At 44.1% G+C, this 20,223-nt stretch overlaps 1 protein-coding gene across 16 annotated transcripts in view; it reads right to left on the bottom strand.

The window, feature by feature from the left end:
* Positions 1 to 20,223, bottom strand: part of LOC138958726 (tensin-3-like) — a 321,810-nt gene that overhangs the window by 99,705 nt on the left and 201,882 nt on the right. For 14 of the 16 annotated variants that reach the window (XM_070329989.1, XM_070329990.1, XM_070329992.1 and 11 more), the window contains one exon: positions 7,830 to 7,868. In XM_070329989.1, coding sequence (XP_070186090.1) covers positions 7,830 to 7,868 — 39 coding nt within the window. Of the gene's footprint in view, positions 1 to 7,829; positions 7,869 to 9,043; positions 9,092 to 16,949; positions 17,488 to 20,223 lie in introns of those variants that run through there. The other 2 variants (XM_070329996.1, XM_070329998.1) reach the window with 2 other exon arrangements.

Raw genomic sequence — 20,223 nt, forward strand, 5'->3', positions numbered from 1 at the left:
TGTGAACACAGCTTCTTTAGTTTTTTGTTTTTGTTTTTGTCGAACGAAACCGTACACAAATAGAATAAATATTCAAGTATATTTACAATAGGACGATAATAATGACTAGACCATCAGCTCATGCCCGCATAGCTCAGGGTTGGACTCGATCCCAGCCTGACCTAGACAGCAAGACAAGAGTCCATGTCTGATTTGACCGGTCAAACCTGGACATGACCTTCACTGTGCATGAAACGCGTGCCGTGCTGTAAACTGTGAACCAAGTGGTCTGCGTCAGCTGCGCAGCTCTTTCAGACTAATTTATGTCTTCTTCAAACTAATCCTGTAATGATGGAAACCACTGAACACTTGGGTCGAAGCCGACTCAGGCCAGACGGAAGAATTATCCCCCATTTCCTGACCAATTAAACATCTCCCTCGTCTTGTCTTCTTCCATCTACTCTAGTTACTGAATTGCCATCTCCAGTAGTTGTTTTTCTGTGCTTTTTTCTTTCTGTAGCTCATTATACGTCTGAATTCCTTCATTTTCTCTCAACGGAAACCGTGTTCTACATGTATGCGTATACCACATTCGATTTGGAGCTGTAAAAGACGCTGAGATCAAACACTCAAACATTCAATGTTGGTATATATAGTGAAAAGGTTAAGCGAATTTTGTTTCCGATGTAGCTTTCTCTTCTACAACTGATAGCAAGAAATACAACTCCTCACTCTGCATTATCCTATTTTACTGAAATACATAAATCATTCTAGCGATCGTTAGTGGCCTATTTCCCCCTGTGTTCTACCATCTTCTTCGTCCAGCAAGAATAAAGTGACCCCCTTCCGTCCGCAACCCCTCCCCCAATCTACCCGGCGCTTGGACCATCCCTCTATACCTGCCTGTGGTGCTTTCCTGACCCTTCGAGCTCTCCTGTAATCGCCTCGCCACACGCCTTCTAATCAAAAAAAGATAAGCAGGGAGGAGGGGGGGGAGGATTCAGCGAAAAGGTAACCATATACCCTCCTTTTTACACCAACAGAACACCTATTGCCTCTACTCTTGCTTTCTACATGTTTCACCCACACACGCCCCCCCCCCCCCCACCCCCGCTCTCCCTCCCCCCTTTTCTCCATATCGCGAGCCGACTTTCCGTTATCTGACCCGTGACCACAAGGTAATCAAGGTGTGTGTGTGCAGGTGGGAATGAGAGTACTTTGCGGTTTCAAGGAGTTATCTTTGCTTGGGAGGAGAGTTCCAGACTCGATGAGATATCCTGCAGAGAGAACGTTCAAAAGAGTTTGCGTCTAAACTGCGCGTGTACCTGTGTTCGTAAATGTTCGTCAGTTTGCGTTGAACATCTTGAAGTTGCTGGGTTGTTTTTGTTTGTTTGTTTGAAAGATAACCCATACATGACCAAAAAAGCCCCGCGTCACAAACTGACAAAGAGGACACTGGAACTCCTGAAAATGATGTTCCTCAGGCAGTACACAAACATCTCCGACCGCTCATTATAATGCAACACTAGAAAAAAGACTACACGTTTAGCTCACTATAGCTGCAGGAAAAAAAAGAAAACAGAAAAATAACAAAGCAAACGGTTAAAAACATAAGAGCGTGTCTACACTATTACAGTTTTTGCTTTTGAATGTTTGTTGAAGGAAAGGTGTGAGTGCGTGCGCTTAATTTTGATTTCTTTCTAGCGAAACAGACTGCCCCTTCTGGCACTTGTGACTGACAGTAACTAGCACAGTCAGCCTATCTCACAGGCGAAACCTGATTAAAACAACGAACATTATACCAAGCGCCTGTTCGAGGCCTCTCTGTTAATCCTATCATCACACTGAGCCAGTTATTTTTGTGCACCGCCCCGATACTTGAAACCACAGGGTGGTGACATGTTTATGACGTTAGTAGGACACTCTCTCGGGTCATCGTGACCCTGCCATATCTCCCTCCCACCCACACCAAACCAACCCCCACATGTCCCCGTTTCATCATCATCGTGCTGTATCTCCCTTCCGCCCCCATCCACTCAAAGTCACCATTTCATCATCGTACTACATGTATACTGATCTCCCTCCCAACCCCTCTCATCCCCTTCCCAGTGTCACCATGCGTGTATCACTTGCCCCCCCCCACACACACACACACACTCTCGCCTACCCATCCACTCTAAGTCACCATTTCATCATCGTACTGTATCTCCCTCCCTGTCACCCCCTCCCATCCCCTACCCAGTGTCACCATGCGTGTATCACATCCCCCCTCCCTCCTCCCATCCGCCCCTTTCATCTCGCGCCCTCCTCTTCTCAATGGACAGGCCAATTAGCAGCGGCCGTTGATAATGACCCTTACAACCAGTGCATTTTACTAATTCTACTGCTTTTGGCTGTTCATTACAGTAAAGCTCGGCAGGACATGGGTTTCCACTTTTAATGCTCACACGTTCGAGCGCAATAGCCCAGGTAATAATGAATTTGCCATCGGCTAAAACCATTGACCGCATTGTGAGTTTACAATGAGACAAAGTAGCTCGCGGTTATTAGTTTTTTTTAGTTTTTTAAATTTGTTTTATTGTTATTTTTATTTTGATGCATGATGGAAATGTGAAAAACCCAAACAAACACGAGAAAAAAAGCCAATTGATTGAAGGAATGCAGACGGTATTGACTGACAGGTTTCTAACATCAGCTAAAGCTCTTGTCCATGCATGATTAAAGCTGAAATGAACAAAACTTGTTCAAAGCTCAACCTGCAAAATGATAAAATATCCGGAAGAAAAATAAAATAAGGTAGTGAAGAAAACAAAATTGAGAAATAAGCCTTGCAATCCAGTCACAATTTGTTTGGGAAGTCCGATAATGATAGAACCAAAGAAACCAAGCAAAAGAAAGTGGGGCACAGGAAGCATCCAAAGAAAACTGTCTCAAGCATCCGAAGAAAGAGTTCTCAGGGGCTTCTGATGACGGCCGAGTGACACAGTGACCGTACTACAAAGCACGAGTGATGCAGCGTCTAGACCTAATGAGAACCCTTCCACGTCTAAACTAGGGGAACACTTTCCTTTTAGGGACATGACTTGAATTCCACGTCTGCCAGTGCCTCCACTTTTTAAAGGCACAGTCCTAACCACGAAAACAAAGTTTGATTCACTGTCTCAGATAATTTTGCCCTTGCTTTTACACGAGGTAAGACCTTCCCACCGCTTGGTAGCACATGCCAATTAAAATGACTACTTTGTGTGCAGAGTACTAATTATCTTCATGAATTATGTCCTCAGTTTGACGCTAGTGTCCGTTCAGAAAATAATTAATTACAAAAAAATCCGCACTGTGTTTAGAGGGCACCCATGCTGTTAATGTTTGGTATGTGTCCGAGTGGAGGGATGGTCTGATCTTTAGGCCAGCTCTGAGATGACGAATCGTTTACACGGGAAGGGCTGTGCCTTTGAAATAGCCTAAGTCATGTCATCATGCACAACGGCAGTGTCAATGCAGAATGATGCAGAGCTGAAGGCGTCCTGTTCCAGTTTCCGTCCAAGAGGGCGTGGGAGCGAGCACACAGAGAGCCTTTGCAGGTCAGAGGAAATGCATGTCATAATTGTTTAATATTCTGTTATTAATAAACAGAGTAGAGGAAAGGGTGGAGTCGGGCTTGGGGAGAAATAGAGAATACTACATGGCTTGCTGTGTCGTACCAGATTTACACGAGTTTGTTTTTTTAAATATTGAACTGCGAGCGAAAGCGAGCTGTTCACTATTTGAAAAAGCAACGAGTGTAAATCTGGTACGACACAGCAAGCCTTGTAGTATTCTATTTATCCTACATACTGTACTTACGTGTATTTTACTGAAAATGTCTTGCAGTCGAGGCAGCTACATTGAAGACGCATGTTTTGGAACCTCGATCTCTTCTAAAGCCTAGTGCAATCTATTACGCCAAAGCAAAGAAACGTCACTCTAAAAGTGTGGCGTGACGTGTTAGTTCCAAAGATTCATCGAGGGTAATTAGCGAGCGCAATGTTTTTTCTTCTATAATGACGTTTGTCTCGGTGACTTTGGCATCATAAGCAGTGGAAAAACAGGTCCCTGCCAGACTTGCTTGACATGACCGCATTTACATGATATACACACGTGTGATTTGAACGATTATTATCTCACGGGTGTCTCTCTCACGTATGTAGGATAAACAACTATAGCACACCATATTAATGCTGTGCTTGGTGCCCGGCGGTAGTTTTTGACAAACAGAGGAGCGGTGTTTCAGGGAAAAGTCACAGACAAAGTTTTCTGACATGTCATGCCATAAAGAGAGTGCTTTTGGTTTCCCTTCCGTGCAGCACTATCATTTGCAACCAAAAGCTCAATTTCATAACCTTCCTATTCTAGGAAAACAGGTTGGACAATATGTCTGACATTATCAGGAGACAGACATAATTATTCTGACCGATGACACCGTCAGATAGGTGACCAGAACGACCTGAAACTTAACGGGAGGTTAGAGAGATACTCCAGATACGGGCTTGAAACTTACCCGGACCACCGGGTGTTACGACTTCTGGACTGTGGTAGGTAAGTACTTTTGGGTCATCATGTTAACAACAGCAAACAATGTTGAAGTTACCCTTCATCGACATCCCCCCCCCCCCCCCCCCCATTTTTGGTACCCTTTTGCCAACTACTGATCGACAGTCACAGGATTCTAGATAAGTAAAAAAAACAATTAAAAAAAACCCCATCGGAAACAGCTAAAGGGTCGGGGGTGGGGCGGGGAGCGGTGAGGACGGAGGTGAAGGAGAGAGAGAGAGAGAGAGAGAGAGAGAGAGAGAGAGAGAGAGAGAGAGAGAGAGGGAGAGACAGAGAGAGAGAGGGAGAGACAGAGACAGAGACAGACAGACAGAGAGAGAGACAGTCCTACAGAGAGACACACAGAAAGGCAGGCCGAGGAAGGGAGGAAAATATACAGTTGAACTTCCAAACATTGACCACAACTCACTGGAAATCATAGCCAAATATAAACATACTCCAAGGAACCTTTTACTTCAGCGTATTTCATACAGTGCCGCTGTAAACCTATCAATTGCATCTCAATCACGGAACATTTGTCAACCTTTGGCGGCGAGTACAAAACTACGATGACACTCCTGACGAAGTCAAAAAGGCTCTTGCCCGTCGTAAACCATTGCCCTTTATTGTTGTCCTAAGCTGATTTCGTTCAAAGATCCTCTTATGCAGAAAAAGGGGCCAGAATTATTTGGCAAGCTACGTCAGACAAAATGACGCCCTCCTCTATTGAAAACAGGATAAGCTTTAGCACCATGCAATCGCCTGCGGAAACACAGAGAGAGAGAGAGAGAGAGAGAGAGAGAGAGAGAGAGAGAGAGAGAGAGAGAGAGAGAGAGAGAGAGAGAGAGAGAGAGAGAGAAAGCGAGAGAGAGAGAGAGAGACAGGCAGGCAGACAGACAGACAGACAGACAGACAGACAGAGGCAGACAGACAGACAGACGGAGATAGATAGAGACACTCTGACAGAGAGAGAGAGAGAGAGAGAGAGAGAGAGAGAGAGAGAGAGAGAGAGAGAGAGAGAGAGAGAGAGAGAGAAACAGGGCGGGCGTTGTGAGGGTCAGGTCTTAACATCTGAAATAATAACTTAAAATGTCAAGTGGGGAGTTACGAGGAGGAAGGGATTTGTGCAATTCCAGCTTTGGTCGTTACTGGTCTCATGCACGCTTAAAATATGTGTGTGTCTGTGTGATTGCGTGTTTGTATGCGTGTGTGTGTGCGTGTGTTTGTGATTGTGTGTAAGCGTTTGTGTCTGTGTGTGTCTCTCTCTCTCTCTCTCTCTCTCTCTCTCTCTCTCTCTCTCTCCCGCTCTCTCTTCCTCTCTCTCTCTCTCTTTCTTTCTTTCCCTCTCTCGCTCTAGTTGTACCCAAACACAAATTCCCCTTAGAATTATAGGCTTTCCTTCATTATGTTGAGTGCAATAAAGTCAGTGACACTCGAACCCGTTGTAAATATATGCGGGGTTAAAAGAGAGAATGCTGTTTTGCATTTTAATGCGCATATATCAACAATACTTCGAGACAGTATCGAACACCTGGCACACAAAACTTGTTTTTCACTTGCATTCTGAATCTTCAACATGGAAATATTAGTAAGTAAGGGCAACAGAAGAAATGAAAAACACGGGCGTGACAATTTGGCGGTTGCGCTAGGAGTGGGGAAGGGGGGGGATAGGAGAGAGGTGGGAGGGAGAGGGGTGAGAGGGTATAAGAGTTTTAGAGTTGTGTGAGCGATATGTTTGCTAGAGAGAGAGAGAGAGAGAGGGGGGGGGGGAGATAGAGTGAAGGGAAGAAATATAGCTAGCGTCTGAGAGATATTTTATGATAAATCTCTATTTTCCGAGAGAGAGAGAGAGAGAGAGAGAGAGAGAGAGAGAGAGAGAGAGAGAGAGAGAGAGAGAGAGAGAGAGAGAGAGAGTAGGCAATTCATTTCCAGTATATAGAATAACCATGTCTCCTTCGTCGTCTATCGAAAGTTACAGGCAAGATTTCTTTAAATGCAACACGGTCGCATGATTCAATCTAGAGTTAAATTATTTGCATAAGCACAAGTAAACACCCTGTCGCATAAAACGCTCACGAAAATTTAAAAAAAATTAAAAAAAGAGATTTTAAATAAATAGCAGACAGCTTTCATCTGACATGGATCAAAAGCATCTGTGTAAGTCTGGGTCATTCAAGGCAGCCCTTTTCAAGATATGAGGGCGAATAAATGACGAGCATGGAGAGGACAGGAGAAAAAACATGTTTCTTTTTCAAAAAGACGACGGCGACGACGACGACGACGACGACGATAGAAGAAGACAAAGGAGACCAAGATAACAACGTCATAAGGAATAGAAAAACCTGACACAGCAAACAAAACTAAGCCGCAACATAAACCACACAGTATATAAAAACTGCACTAAGAGCAACCTTTAAGTCACAAGTACACACACACACACACACACACACACACACACACACACACACACACACACACACACACGTACACACACAACAGTGCAGAATAGCAGCTGAGATATTTCATGCGACAAGACGAGTGAAATTTAGCCCAGGGCACTGGGGTCCACAGAAGTTTGTCCCAGAAACCCGCACAGCCGGTCTGACTAGCGAGCAGAGGTGAACCCCAAACACCCTGCAGACACTTACACTGGAGAATTCTCAGGTCTCAACTCCACGGTGTAGGCTGAATACATAAGTACGATGACGATTTTTTTTCTTCTGTAAACCTGATGGTTGCTAGTGTGTGTCTAGGCCTATGTTGTTGAAAGTGTTCGCTGAGTATGTGTGTATAATTATATAGTGTGTATAGCATATATGAATATTGTGTGAACAGTGCGTGTGGTGATTTTTGTCCGTATGGTTAATTGTTTTATGTAGGTTGTACATTTAATTGTTCTATTCTGTATATGTTCTTTTGTAAAGGGCCTAGAGCCATATGTTAGACACTTAAAAATGTCCAGTTATTATTAATTATGTATTTGAGAGGCGCGGGGGGGGGGGGGGCAGTAAATACATAAATGTTATGACAGAAGAAAAACAACGACAGAGGAGTGAGTGGAGAAGAAGTGACGACACACAGACACACACAGACACACACACACAGACACACAGACACACACACACACACACAGACTCACACACACACACAGACTCACACACAGACACACACACAGACACACACACACACACACACACACACACACAGTCTGGAAAAAAACGACAGAACAACAGACAAACGGATGTAAATGACGAGGGAGGGAAATTTAAACAAGTACTTACCAGATCATTGCTGACCTGTGGAACGCATGTTGTCATCACCTGTAACAGAAGAAAAATACATTATGTTATTGACATGGTATCTCAACATTACTACAGGCACCAAAAATACAAACACAGTCAGACGCTAAATGTGTGTGAGTGTGAGTGTGAGTGTGTGTGTGTGTGTGTGTGTGTGTGTGTGTGTGTGTGTGTGTGTGTGTGTGTGTGTGTGAGTGTGTGTGTGTCAGTCTGTCTTTCTGTTTGTCTGTGTTTTCCCCCCCCTCCCTCTGCTATCTCCCTTTTTTGCTCTATTATGCCACCCCTGGCACCCCTCTGCTGCGTTTCAGACAGAACGAATCATGTTCATCATGCAAATCAGAAAACCGATCGGTGTGGTTTCTCCCTTAAAGACGTTACCATGGAAACAGACACTAAATAGCAGTAGTTGTTGAATAAACACCTCTTGCATTTTGTCGTCGGCTACACAATGCCGCCACCGGTTCCTGTTTATGATATGGTGTGTCTGTAAGGCACGCCACGACTAGGAGACATGACCATAAACATAAACGACCAAAAACAAGTACTAGCAGTTCCCTCTCCCTCTCTCTCTCTCTCTCTCTCTCTCTCTCTCTCTCTCTCTCTCTCTCTCTCTTTCTCTCTCTCTCTCTCACATACACACACACACACACGCACACAAACACCAGGACACGAAATACCCAAATCATCGCAACAAAGCAGTTTCATCACACACACACACACACACACACACACACACACACCTAAAGTGTGGATGGTTACCTAAGAGGCGGCACTGGGTGTAGTGCCTTTCTAGTGCACTTGCACTACAACAGCACTGGGTGCAGTACTCGCTCCGGCATCGAAGAATTTTGCACTAAAAAATGCACAAAATTTGACCTATTTCGTCGCCTATAGAGGACGGAAAGAATGTCATTTTGAACATTGTTATGACATTCTTTCCGTCAAAAAAGTCAATTTAACGGTGTTAAATGAAGCGACCATCCACACAATTAGGTTGCCATCCAGAGTTTAGGTTGCCATCCACGTGTGGATGGTTGCCTTATGGTGATTTAGGCAACCAAACCTGTGGAAACATGGGTACACACACACACACACACACACACACACACACACACACACACACACACACACACACACACACAAGGACACTATTATGTAAATGCTGTAAAAGCACACGTACACAAACTTATCCCAACCTTCAAGAGAAGCCCATCGGCAGGGTCGGTCATATTGTACATGATGAGACAGTGCCAGAAATCACCTTAGGACAACCACTCTTGCTGTACGCAATTGGACATAAATCACGACATAAACGAAATGGTATGATAATTATAAGCAGCTCCAAAAGAAATAATATCCTTGCAGAAGTTTCACGCACACACGAAACTAGCTTCAATCCAGAACAACACATGCAGTCATAAAAACCACAGACCAAGCAACGATCGAGCGAGCCAGCGCGGTATAATCTACACTGTATATACACAGGTAACACTATACGGGTACACTCTACACAGGTAACGCACACAGGTAGAGGGTGCAGACCCCGGGTGCACCCGAGCATAAAGGCATCTGGGGCTAGGCAAGAAACAATAGTACGTCTGGGGTACCGTACCTTTCCGGTCAAATCCACCCGACTACGACTTACAGGACGGCTGACGACAGGTACCCGCCCACCAGGGCCAGTGGCCAAACCGCCCACCCTGTACCCGACTTTGGCCCAGAAAAAAAGGTTTCCTCAACTATACACTCGCCACGCTAATCCACAGGCCTACATTGTCGTTTTAGGAGAGAAAATAGAGTTTACACACCACTGTCATTGAAAGGATGGGGCACTCATAATGTGCCGTGACGAATGCACGCATTCAAAGGGTGTTATACGGTGCTGTGTGTATATATTAGGAATGTCTAGATTGTACGTCTGCGTTTGTGCAAAGGTGCGGCGACGATTCAGCAGTTTACCCATAAAAAGTGCTTATGGTTGAACATATACCTTTTGAAGAATGAAGAATCCCTTTTTATGTATGTTGTCAGTGCATTGTCGTATCAAAGTTATGTGACGATTTAATACAATGTTCCTTTCGTGTAAAGATTATAATTATGGTCGTTGCAGTAAACGGAATGTTTGCTTAAAAGGACAAAATCTGCACGTAGCTTAAAAAAATATGGACGGGAATGAGGGTAGGGGTGAGAAGCAAACGCGGAGGGTGCTCACTATTGCCCAGCAGACAAATCCTGAGATCCATTCCTATCGTTGTTCTAAAACCATCATTCATATTAGATGTGCTGCTTTCAATGCAAACGGCGCATCTTGCACAATCTAGTCCATTTGGGAGTCACAGCCAACCCCTAGATCAAAGAGCTCCTGCAGTCGCCTCAGTGGACATTACTTCGCTCACTTACCCTTACCCCACCCTACCCCGTCCCATCAAAAAGACACTCCTCTCCTAAACCCACAGGTTCCAGATGCTGCCAAATAACAAAACTAAGACGAAATCGCCAATGATCCCTCCTCCAGCCCGTCCTAGTTACAAGCTCTTTGGTTTCACATACCGGGCGGGGATGTAGCTCAGTCGGTAGCGCGCTGGATTTGTATCCAGTTGGCCGCTGTCAGCGTGAGTTCGTCCCCACGTTCGGCGAGAGATTTATTTCTCAGAGTCAACTTTGTGTGCAGACTCTCCTCGGTGTCCGAACACCCCCGTGTGTACACGCAAGCACAAGACCAAGTGCGCACGAACAAGATCCTGTAATCCATGTCAGAGTTCGGTGGGTTATAGAAACACGAAAATACCCAGCATGCTTCCTCCGAAAACGGCGTATGGCTGCCTAAATGGCGGGGTAAAAAACGGTCATACAAGTAAAATTCCACTAGTGCAAAAAAGAGTGTACGTGGGAGTTTCAGCCCACGAACGCAGAAGAAGAAGACATACTCGCCCCCACAGTTGCACGTCCATTGAAAAACTCTCTCAATAACCCCCTCTTCCTCCCAGTTAAACTGGGAAGGAACGTTGGACATTTTCGGTGGTTCCACTGTCCCCCGAAACAACAACCAGCTAGGTACCAACACTACAAAACAGGACTCATCGACTCTGTTTCTGTCTCCCAAGCGGTGTAACGAAGCGTATGACCGGACATTAGTGGCTGACCACACGGCCCAGCGCGTTTGTCCACGCTGTGATTGCAGAACTGAATGGTCCACGCTGGTGTTGTTGTCGCTGACCGTTTGTCACTGCCGGTGTCACTGGCCTCGATGTCCGATACACACTTCAAACATTAGTGCAGGGGCATTCAGATCTATACTCCCACTTGCTTACGGGTGAAAACTGCGTAGGTATTGACAGTCTGCATCAGAAAAACGAGTAAATGACTGTGTTCTGACTGTGTTCTAATTCTGGCTATGTGCACGTCCTGGATCCAGGTTATGCTCGGGAAATCAGTTGAGGATTTCTATGCTCAGTTTGAGCAGAGGGATGGTTTTCTCGAATGTGTCGCAAAACATTTGTTTGTATGTCAACTGTCAGCAAGCAGTTTCGACTACGACAAAGAAAAAAGACATTCAACCAGCTCTCCCCTCCCCCTCTGTCTGTCTCTCCCTCTCCCTCCCTCTCTCTCTCTCTGTTTTGGTTTTATTTACTTTTTTTCTATATATACGACAAAGAAAAAAGACATTCAACCAGCTCTCCCCTCCCCCTCTGTCTCTCTCTCTCTGTTTTGGTTTTATTTATTTATTTATTTATTTTTATTTTTTTTATACGACAAAGAAAAAAGACATTCAACCAGCTCTCCCCTCCCCCTCTAGCTCTGTCTCTCTCTCCCCCCCTCTCTGTTTTTTTTTTAAATTTTTTTTATTTGATTTTTTTATACGACAAAGAAAAAAGACATTCAACCAGCTCTCCCCTCCCCCTCTGTCTGTCTCTCACTCTCCCTCTCTCCCTCTCTCTCTCTCTCTCTCTCTCTCTCTCTCTCTCTCTCTCTCTCTCTCTCTCTCTCTCTCTCTCTCTCTGTTTTGGTTTTATTTTTATTTTGTATTTTTATTTTTTTATACGACAAAGAAAAAAGACATTCAACCAGCTCTCCCCTCCCCCTCTGTCTCTGTCTCTGTCTCTCTCTCTCTGTTTTGGTTTTATTTTTATTTTGTATTTTTATTTTTTTATACGACAAAGAAAAAAGACATTCAACCAGCTCTCCCCTCCCCCTCTGTCTCTCTCTCTCTCTCTCTCTCTCTCTCTCTCTCTCTCTCTCTCTCTCAAGCACAAACATACACCCCCCCACACACACACACTACATACAACCCTCAATCACCTGTGCTCTGGACAAGTTTTATATATAAACTGATGTCTTTTGCAAGCCAATGTGTACAGCAAATCTCTCTTACTCTCGGACTCCCTGACTCCATCCCCACACCATTGCAGTCATTTTCTCACTGCCCAAGACCAAAGTTCTCACGCTACCTAGCCGATCAACTACTCTGGTACCTTGATACTACGCCACAACAATGTATTTACACACTAGCTAGCCGATCAACTACTCTGGTACCGTGATACTACGCCAGAACAATGTATTGAACTGTTTACACACTAGCTAGCCGATCAACTACTCTGGTACTGTGATACTACGCCACAACAATGTATTGAACTGTTTACACACTAGCTAGCCGATCAACTACTCTGGTACCGTGATACTACGCCACAACAATGTATTGAACTGTTTACACACTAGCTAGCCGATCAACTACTCTGGTACCGTAATACTACGCCACAATAATGTATTGAACTGTTTACACGCTAGCTAGCCGATCGACTACTCTGGTACCGTGATACTACGCCACAACAATGTATTGAACTGTTTACACACTAGCTAGCCGATCAACTACTCTGGTACCGTGATACTACGCCAGAACAATGTATTGAACTGTTTACACGCTAGCTAGCCGATCAACTACTCTGGTACTGTGATACCACGCCACAACAATGTATTGAACTGTTTACACACTAGCTAGCCGATCAACTACTCTGGTACCGTGATACTACGCCACAACAATGTATTGAACTGTTTACACACTAGCTAGCCGATCGACTACTCTGGTACTGTGATACTACGCCACAACAATCTATTGAACTGTTTACACACTAGCTAGCCGATCAACTACCAAGTGATACCGTGATACTACGCCAAAACAATGTATTGAACTGTTTACACGCTAGCTAGCCGATCAACTACTCTGGTACTGTGATACTACGCCACAACAATCTATTGAACTGTTTACACGCTAGCTAGCCGATCAACTACCAAGTGATACCGTAATACTACGCCACAATAATGTATTGAACTGTTTACACGCTAGCTAGCCGATCGACTACTCTGGTACCGTTATATACTACTCCACAACAATGTATCGAACTGTTTACACACTAGCGCGAACGATACAAATCTCGGACGTGAGCACTCATGAGCAAAACGCACAGGTGTGTTCTTGTTCGTTCGTTACTATAACTGTATACTTACACCTACCTATCAGCGTGGCCTTAAAAGGCTTCGATCAAAACAGCTCAAGGCAAAAAAGTCTCACCTGAGAAAAAATCCTACCTGTACAACTGTATAATGTATGTGGTATTTCTTGGCCAGATGTATGTCTACCTGGTATGACCTTACCGACAGGTACTAGAAATAGCACATTGTTGCTCCGTGTATTGCTCCTGGCACTTGGACACTGCCCTCTCTATGTAGTGAGCCGTAGAATGTTCTCTCCGTTGTGAAAATCCGAGTTCAAGTGTACGCAAACGATTACAAGGCGCAGCATCACAAAAAGTCAATTCTACTTAAACATATATGGTAGCATTGCTCTTCGCATACTGGCAGTTTAATTTTGTCTTTGTGGCCAATTGATTTCGTAAGTTTACTGAATAAGTTGCACAGGTCACATTGCTACACCCGCTTTTCTACTAAACGTGTTTTCTTCCCAGTGCAGTGAGGGTTCATATTCGCTAACAGCCATTCACCATGAGGCATGCCCCGAATATTTCACTTTTGAACTTTCAAAACCACGAGCATGCACTTGCATTCCCGTGAACCCTAATCCCTGAACACACACACACACATGCACGCACCCACCAGAGAGAGAGAGAGAGAGAGAGAGAGAGAGAGAGAGAGAGAGAGAGAGAGAGCGAGAGGGAGAGAGAGAGAGAGAGAGAGAGAGAGAGAGAGAGAGAGAGAGAGCGAGAGGGGGCGTGTGTGAGAGACGTAGAAACAGAGACGCACAAAGAACAAAGCCATCATTCTAACGCCTACGCACTCTCTAAAAACTCGTTCCCACCCTGCCCTAACCGGGTTGAAATCCACCCCGAATGAACCCCTTTTTCTGAATACAGAAAGGCGGCAAAAGCCCCAACAACACAGAAGGGTCCCTGTTTCAGATTCACTCCAGCAGAATGAATGAAAAAGGCAAAAGAGACAGACGGCCAAGGTGCCATATAATGCGGCAGAAAGAAAGAGAACCAGAACAAACGTGCAAAGGTTATAGCAGAAAGAAACGCCAGGACAATCTCCGAAGACTTTTAGCGTCCATTCAAACACGCTAGGTCATCTGAGGCTATAAAGAGGCATGACGGCGAGAGAGACTTCGAGAACTTCATTTTGAAAAAAAAACACCCACGGAAGCAGAGACAGAGACGGATAGAGACAGAGACAAAAGTAAAGACAGAGAGAGACACACAGAGACAGACAAGCAAACATAAAAACAACCCGGACAACTGAAACAGATTTCAAAACAACAACACGCAAAAGGCTACAGACCAGAAGAAACAACACAACATAAGAGTTTCCAGGAAGAAGAAGAAGAAAAAAACACACCACTGAGGTCACCACCCTTTCGGGACAAGCACGGTGGCCGTTTTCCTCCGTTATCCGAGTTATCTGTTCCAAAGAGCCAAAGCCAACCAAACACCTTGTCGACTGATTGCTCAGTGTCCAAACACACTCCCATCTTTCTACAGGGCAGCAACTGACTCCCTCCGTAATGGGAATGTGTCCCATACATAACAGCAAAACACAGAGTCTTATTGTTTGTGTGGCAAGGACTCTTTATGTCTGAAGATTCATCTTTCCGTTTGATAATAGATGCTTGTTTTGTGTACATGTATTTTTCGTCCACGCCAAACTAATACAGTACATCATCCCATGTACTGTAAAGTAAGTCTGATATCTCAAAATAACAATGACCTGTTTGTTAGTACTAAGCTGTTTGTGTGGAAAGATTGATCCTGCACAGTGTTCTTGACATCCAAGTATAATGTAAACCATTAGTAGCACGTTATTATCACCGTATATCGCCTTTTAGTCACCTCGTCCGTAAAAGTAAGCGTTTGCGTGGGAAATCTGAATCGTCTCATTAATCTACCCTGGTGGAAAAACATATCAGAAAGTACGAGGCTTTGACAAATACATGCTCAAACAGCAATTGATACTCTTGACGCCACAAACGAGTTTCATATCTTAAAAATATAAAATGAAAAAGTTGAGTCAAATGTCAAGTACACTTTCAGCACCCCAATATTGATCAGCAGGGTTGTTTGACACGGACACACGTTCCACGGTCATATTATACGTCGAATATTGCTGCCAAATTCCAAGATGAAGAATAACATGGGAAAGAAAATGAGATAACGTAATGAAATGCTGGCTCCCTGGTGTGTTTTTACAATAACGATGTTGATTAATGTCGACACGCTCGCCGTGCTCTGCTTGGATATGCTGACCATATTACACCCTTGGTACTGAATAAGGAGTTATATTGCTGCAGGTCGGTGCAGTGAGATCAGAAAAAAAAGAGCAATTTCCTAAAGTATGCAACCTGTGACGTTATCGGATTACATGTACAGATAATGTTCAAAGTTCATGAATGGTAACAGGTGTGAAATGAAATGAACAAAATCATTACCTGAAGTACACAACGTTAAAGAGACTCAACATTTCATGCTTTCCTCTTCACCACGTTATCTTCAAGTCACAGTTACTATGTTACAGTTGAACTAAATTAAATCGCACGTCGCACGACTTGTTCGGCAAATGTTACAAAACCAACAACAATCAATGAAAAAGATATGTAATTAGCAACTACACTCAAACACCTACCGGATTGTGTAGAACATCCACACTGACGTGTCATACATATTATAAACACACACAAAAAAGCGCTCCTCACTGAAAACAATCCTTATTTAACGATCCGCCAATCTGGACACAAGCAAGTACAAGGTTGAGGTATCCTTGCACACTCATGCAACATCCACATCTAACGGTACAGTCTCAGTCTCTGTGTAGATATCTACAGCTACATCAAGCCTACCCTACCTACGACATCTGCTAACCGTTGTGTGTGTACACTGACCTACATTTGCTCAATCCCGCCACCGCCGCCGACTAACACCATCAAAGGAATGCCAACGACATGTGGCCTGGATGTATATGTATGTAAACCTACACTGCAGCAACTCTTCACTCTCGTAACAGACTGCATTCATTTATGTGGGCGTCATTCACAGGAAATCAGACGGTGCTTGTCTGAAGTGAGCAGGTCTGATGCTCATAAAACGACACAAAAACAAACATTTTAGCATAATCTTATAACCTTTCAACCTTTCTTACCCAGGAAAATAAGCGGCAAGTAGGCCTATACACAAATCTGCCCCAAATTGGGCCTAAAAGTGTGTCTGGAAGAAATGTGTTTGTCACACGAATCTCATGGGAATTAAGAACTTCCCAGCTCGACGGTATCATAACAACGTGTCCACACAAACGCAAATCATTTCAGCACTTTCAAAAGACACAAAGAGAGACACGCAAAGTGATTAAAGACAACTAAACACGCTCCCAAAGATGCCAGAAAGCAAACTACTGCAACAATTAAAGACAACTCAGATAGGATTCGCGGTCGATTAAAATCGGCACGAGTCCACCAAAACTGAACAGACTAGTTCAGCTATAAAAAAAATACAAAAAAATTCTTTTAAAAAGTCAGCGAACGTGTAAAACTACAACAAAGTACATATTTCTAAAACAATCGCCTCACCACAGTAAACCAAATAGTATTATATCATTTATACTCACCATGGTTGAACTATATCCACCAAACTCTATATCCGGTGATTTGTCAGTTTTCGTACAATTGACGGTGCACAGTTTGTTTGATTCTCGCATTCTTCTCATACAGGCCTCAAACGCGGCTAAATCAAAACACATTTCATTCCAATCTGCTTCGACTTTTGTCACTGATAAATGATGTCAATGCAGTTTTTTGTCCCTTGTTGTGACTGAAAGTCTTTTAGTTGATTTTTGCTGTGTGAGTTAATTCCAGTGGTGCCGAGTCTTAAGTTCCGTTGATATACAGTTTTATACTTCTGGTACAATCAAACAGTTTTCATTGTTTTTCATTTACGACGTCAACGACTGCGGTCAACGCAGATCAAAAATACAGTGTTACACAAGATAGGAAGGTGTATATCAACAAACACAGATGTACTTGAATCCTTTGCCAAAAGTATTTCTAATGTCGATGAAGACACAAAATACTCTCTCACGAAGTTCGAAAAAATATCGAAAGGGCAGGCAAAATCACACCTGCTTCACCGAAAGAAAGTCAAGAGCCAACTGAAGTGGCAATACACAGCACCACTCTAAAAATTAAACTTGGAGTTCAAGAATAACCGTTTCGCTGTGAGTAATCTCTACGACGAAAACAACGGAGAAGAAGTTGTGAAATCGGCCCTGAGTCGGAGACAGGCATAAGTCACAAAGCAGAAACTAGCTTAACTCATTCATGAGATAAGTACGAGTCATCGATGATTCTATTACAACCACTTGCTAAATCATTTACGATGCTGCGGGTTTGAAGGGAAAAGCGTATTATTTATGCAATGAGTAACACCTGAATCCTGAAAATCTGGCACCGCCCGCAGAAACACCGCCTGAGCATGGCGAATCGAGAAAGCGTCACGGCGGCTTTGGGCTGAACCAGCGTATGCTGTGTGATTCAGTGATTCTTCATATACCCTCCCTGCATGCATGGCTCCATCATTTGCAATGCGTGATTGCCTGTCTGAAGTGGTCCTGTTGGGCCACTTTTTACCTGATCACTTTATCGAATGGGCGGGGTGTTGTCATGAAATCGATGTGTTACTATCGCCACCACCTCTCCCTCCACCCTCCGTCCGCCGAGATCCCTCCCTCCATGTCTTTCAGTCATCCACCCTCTACTACCCCCTCCCCACACCCACGCTCCATATATTTCAACCTATTGTTTTTATTGCCGCCCCCTCCTCCCATCCCCTTCATCCGTGTTGCGATCTATACCCCCCCTCCCCCTTCTGCCACACTCACTCCCTCCCTTCATTCGATGTTTTACCTCTAACACAAAGGCAACGCAATACAGCCTATAACAGAATACCATGCAAACCAAAACGAGTGCTCACACCTCCAAACACAAATTCTCGAGTTTTTCACTCAAACGATGAATTAATAAGGCCCGAAACACCGGCACCATTATTTTTCTTCTGTAATCAAATGCTCAGAATCCATAAACGACGCTATTGTTGGTAGATGATCGCGGACTGGTTTTGCATCGGGGTACAAATCAGCGTAATTGATGTCCGAGCAGTGAAACCATTTCAGCATCATGTTTGCACGTGATTATACAGTCAACGCATTCCACTTCGAAGTGTAGTACGTAGAGGGGGAGGGAGACAAAAGCAGAGGCCGGTTACTAATTGAGTACTGTCATCAGAGGCCGGTTACTAATTGAGTGCTTTCATCAGAGGCTGGTTACTAATTGAGTACTTTCATCAGAGGCTGGTTACTAATTGAGTACTGTCATCAGAGGCTGGTTACTAATTGAGTACTTTCATCAGAGGCCGGTTACTAATTGAGTACTGTCATCAGAGGCCGGTTACTAATTGAGTACTTTCATCAAAGTACAGCTCTGTGCAAACAATAGGAGAGAATGCGGGTGGAGATTGTGTTTGTGAAGTTAGGCGAAATCAGATGCGTAGACATTGAAACAATACCGCCTCTCATTGTATCAAAGCACATGCACAATGCCAGACAGAACTGATCATGTTGCATGTATTTATTAATTTGATGTCACGAATGATGGCGTCAAAAATCAAGAAGACCGGAATTGAAGCACAAACACGCCTGAATCCAGCCTTCTCAATACCCTCCCCCCCCCCCCCCCCCCCGAATTCCACGGACAGAAGGGGAGGAGGCTTTTAACAATATAGGGTTTGCCAGCTTCTAGAGCTGCAACTATTCACAAACAGCCATCATAACTATTTTTTATATTCCTAGCGCAAACTAGAGCGTGCATCAGAATAGGCTTAACTTCTCTAAAGTCCTGCAATGATGCAGAAAACATACGGAGAGAACTGTGACCGATCGTCAAATCGGCGCGGGAGGCGAATAAAGGTGGGTGGGGGATTATTGATTGGAATCAAATCAAATCAAATCTTCATTGGTTGTCTGACGAGCTGAAGCGTGAAAATACTGCTCTGGATTCTGGAATATGTGCACGGACTTGCAGGACGGTTTCATCGCCTGAAGCAATGTTTGCGTATAATCCATTGCGACGGCAGCTGACAGACACGCAAATGCGTCGACTGTATAATAATTATGGTTGATGAATCTGGCGGTCCATTTGAGACCAATGCATGAATTACACTTTCCGCCCACGTTATTACGACTGTCAGAGAACGTAAAACCGATGGATGTCTTTTTTTTAATTTTCTTTAAAGATTAGTCATAATGCTGAACTTGCATAAACTTATTCGCAATATTTAGTGTTTGCCGAATTTCCTGCCGACGTGACTCTACTGATGCCTTTCTCGAGCCAGTATCTCCATCTCTACAGATTATGTTACACCTACATGACACTAAATTGTGTACCTTGTCTGATATTGGCTTGTTTACAGGTATATTTTCCTTTCGCTCAACCCTGATGACGTGCTAAGTAAACAGGTAGGTATGAACCAACATCAACCCCATAACTCACCATGAACCTACCCCCACTCTCACTCTTACCCATTTCACCCAATCATTTTTGAGTCATTGCCTTATTTATGGCTACTGCACTCACGTTCTCCCCCATCTTCTCTCACTCCCCACCTCGTCATCCCATCATCCCCCCTCACCCACTTTCACACATCATGTTCACAAGGAACTGAACCTCGTTTGCAGACACATACAACCTAGTGCACTCAACTACAAGTCCTCACAGACTTTGGCACGACTCTAGTCTCCCTACCAGTGGCAGTGCGCTATTCTTAGCTCTCTACGGGGCAGGTAAACCCATCAGAGGCAAGATTCCAGAGTTGCCAAAAGTTATCTCCGA

This window comes from Littorina saxatilis, linkage group LG2 (genome assembly GCF_037325665.1).
Source record: "Littorina saxatilis isolate snail1 linkage group LG2, US_GU_Lsax_2.0, whole genome shotgun sequence".
NCBI classification, from domain to species: Eukaryota; Metazoa; Mollusca; class Gastropoda; order Littorinimorpha; family Littorinidae; genus Littorina; species Littorina saxatilis.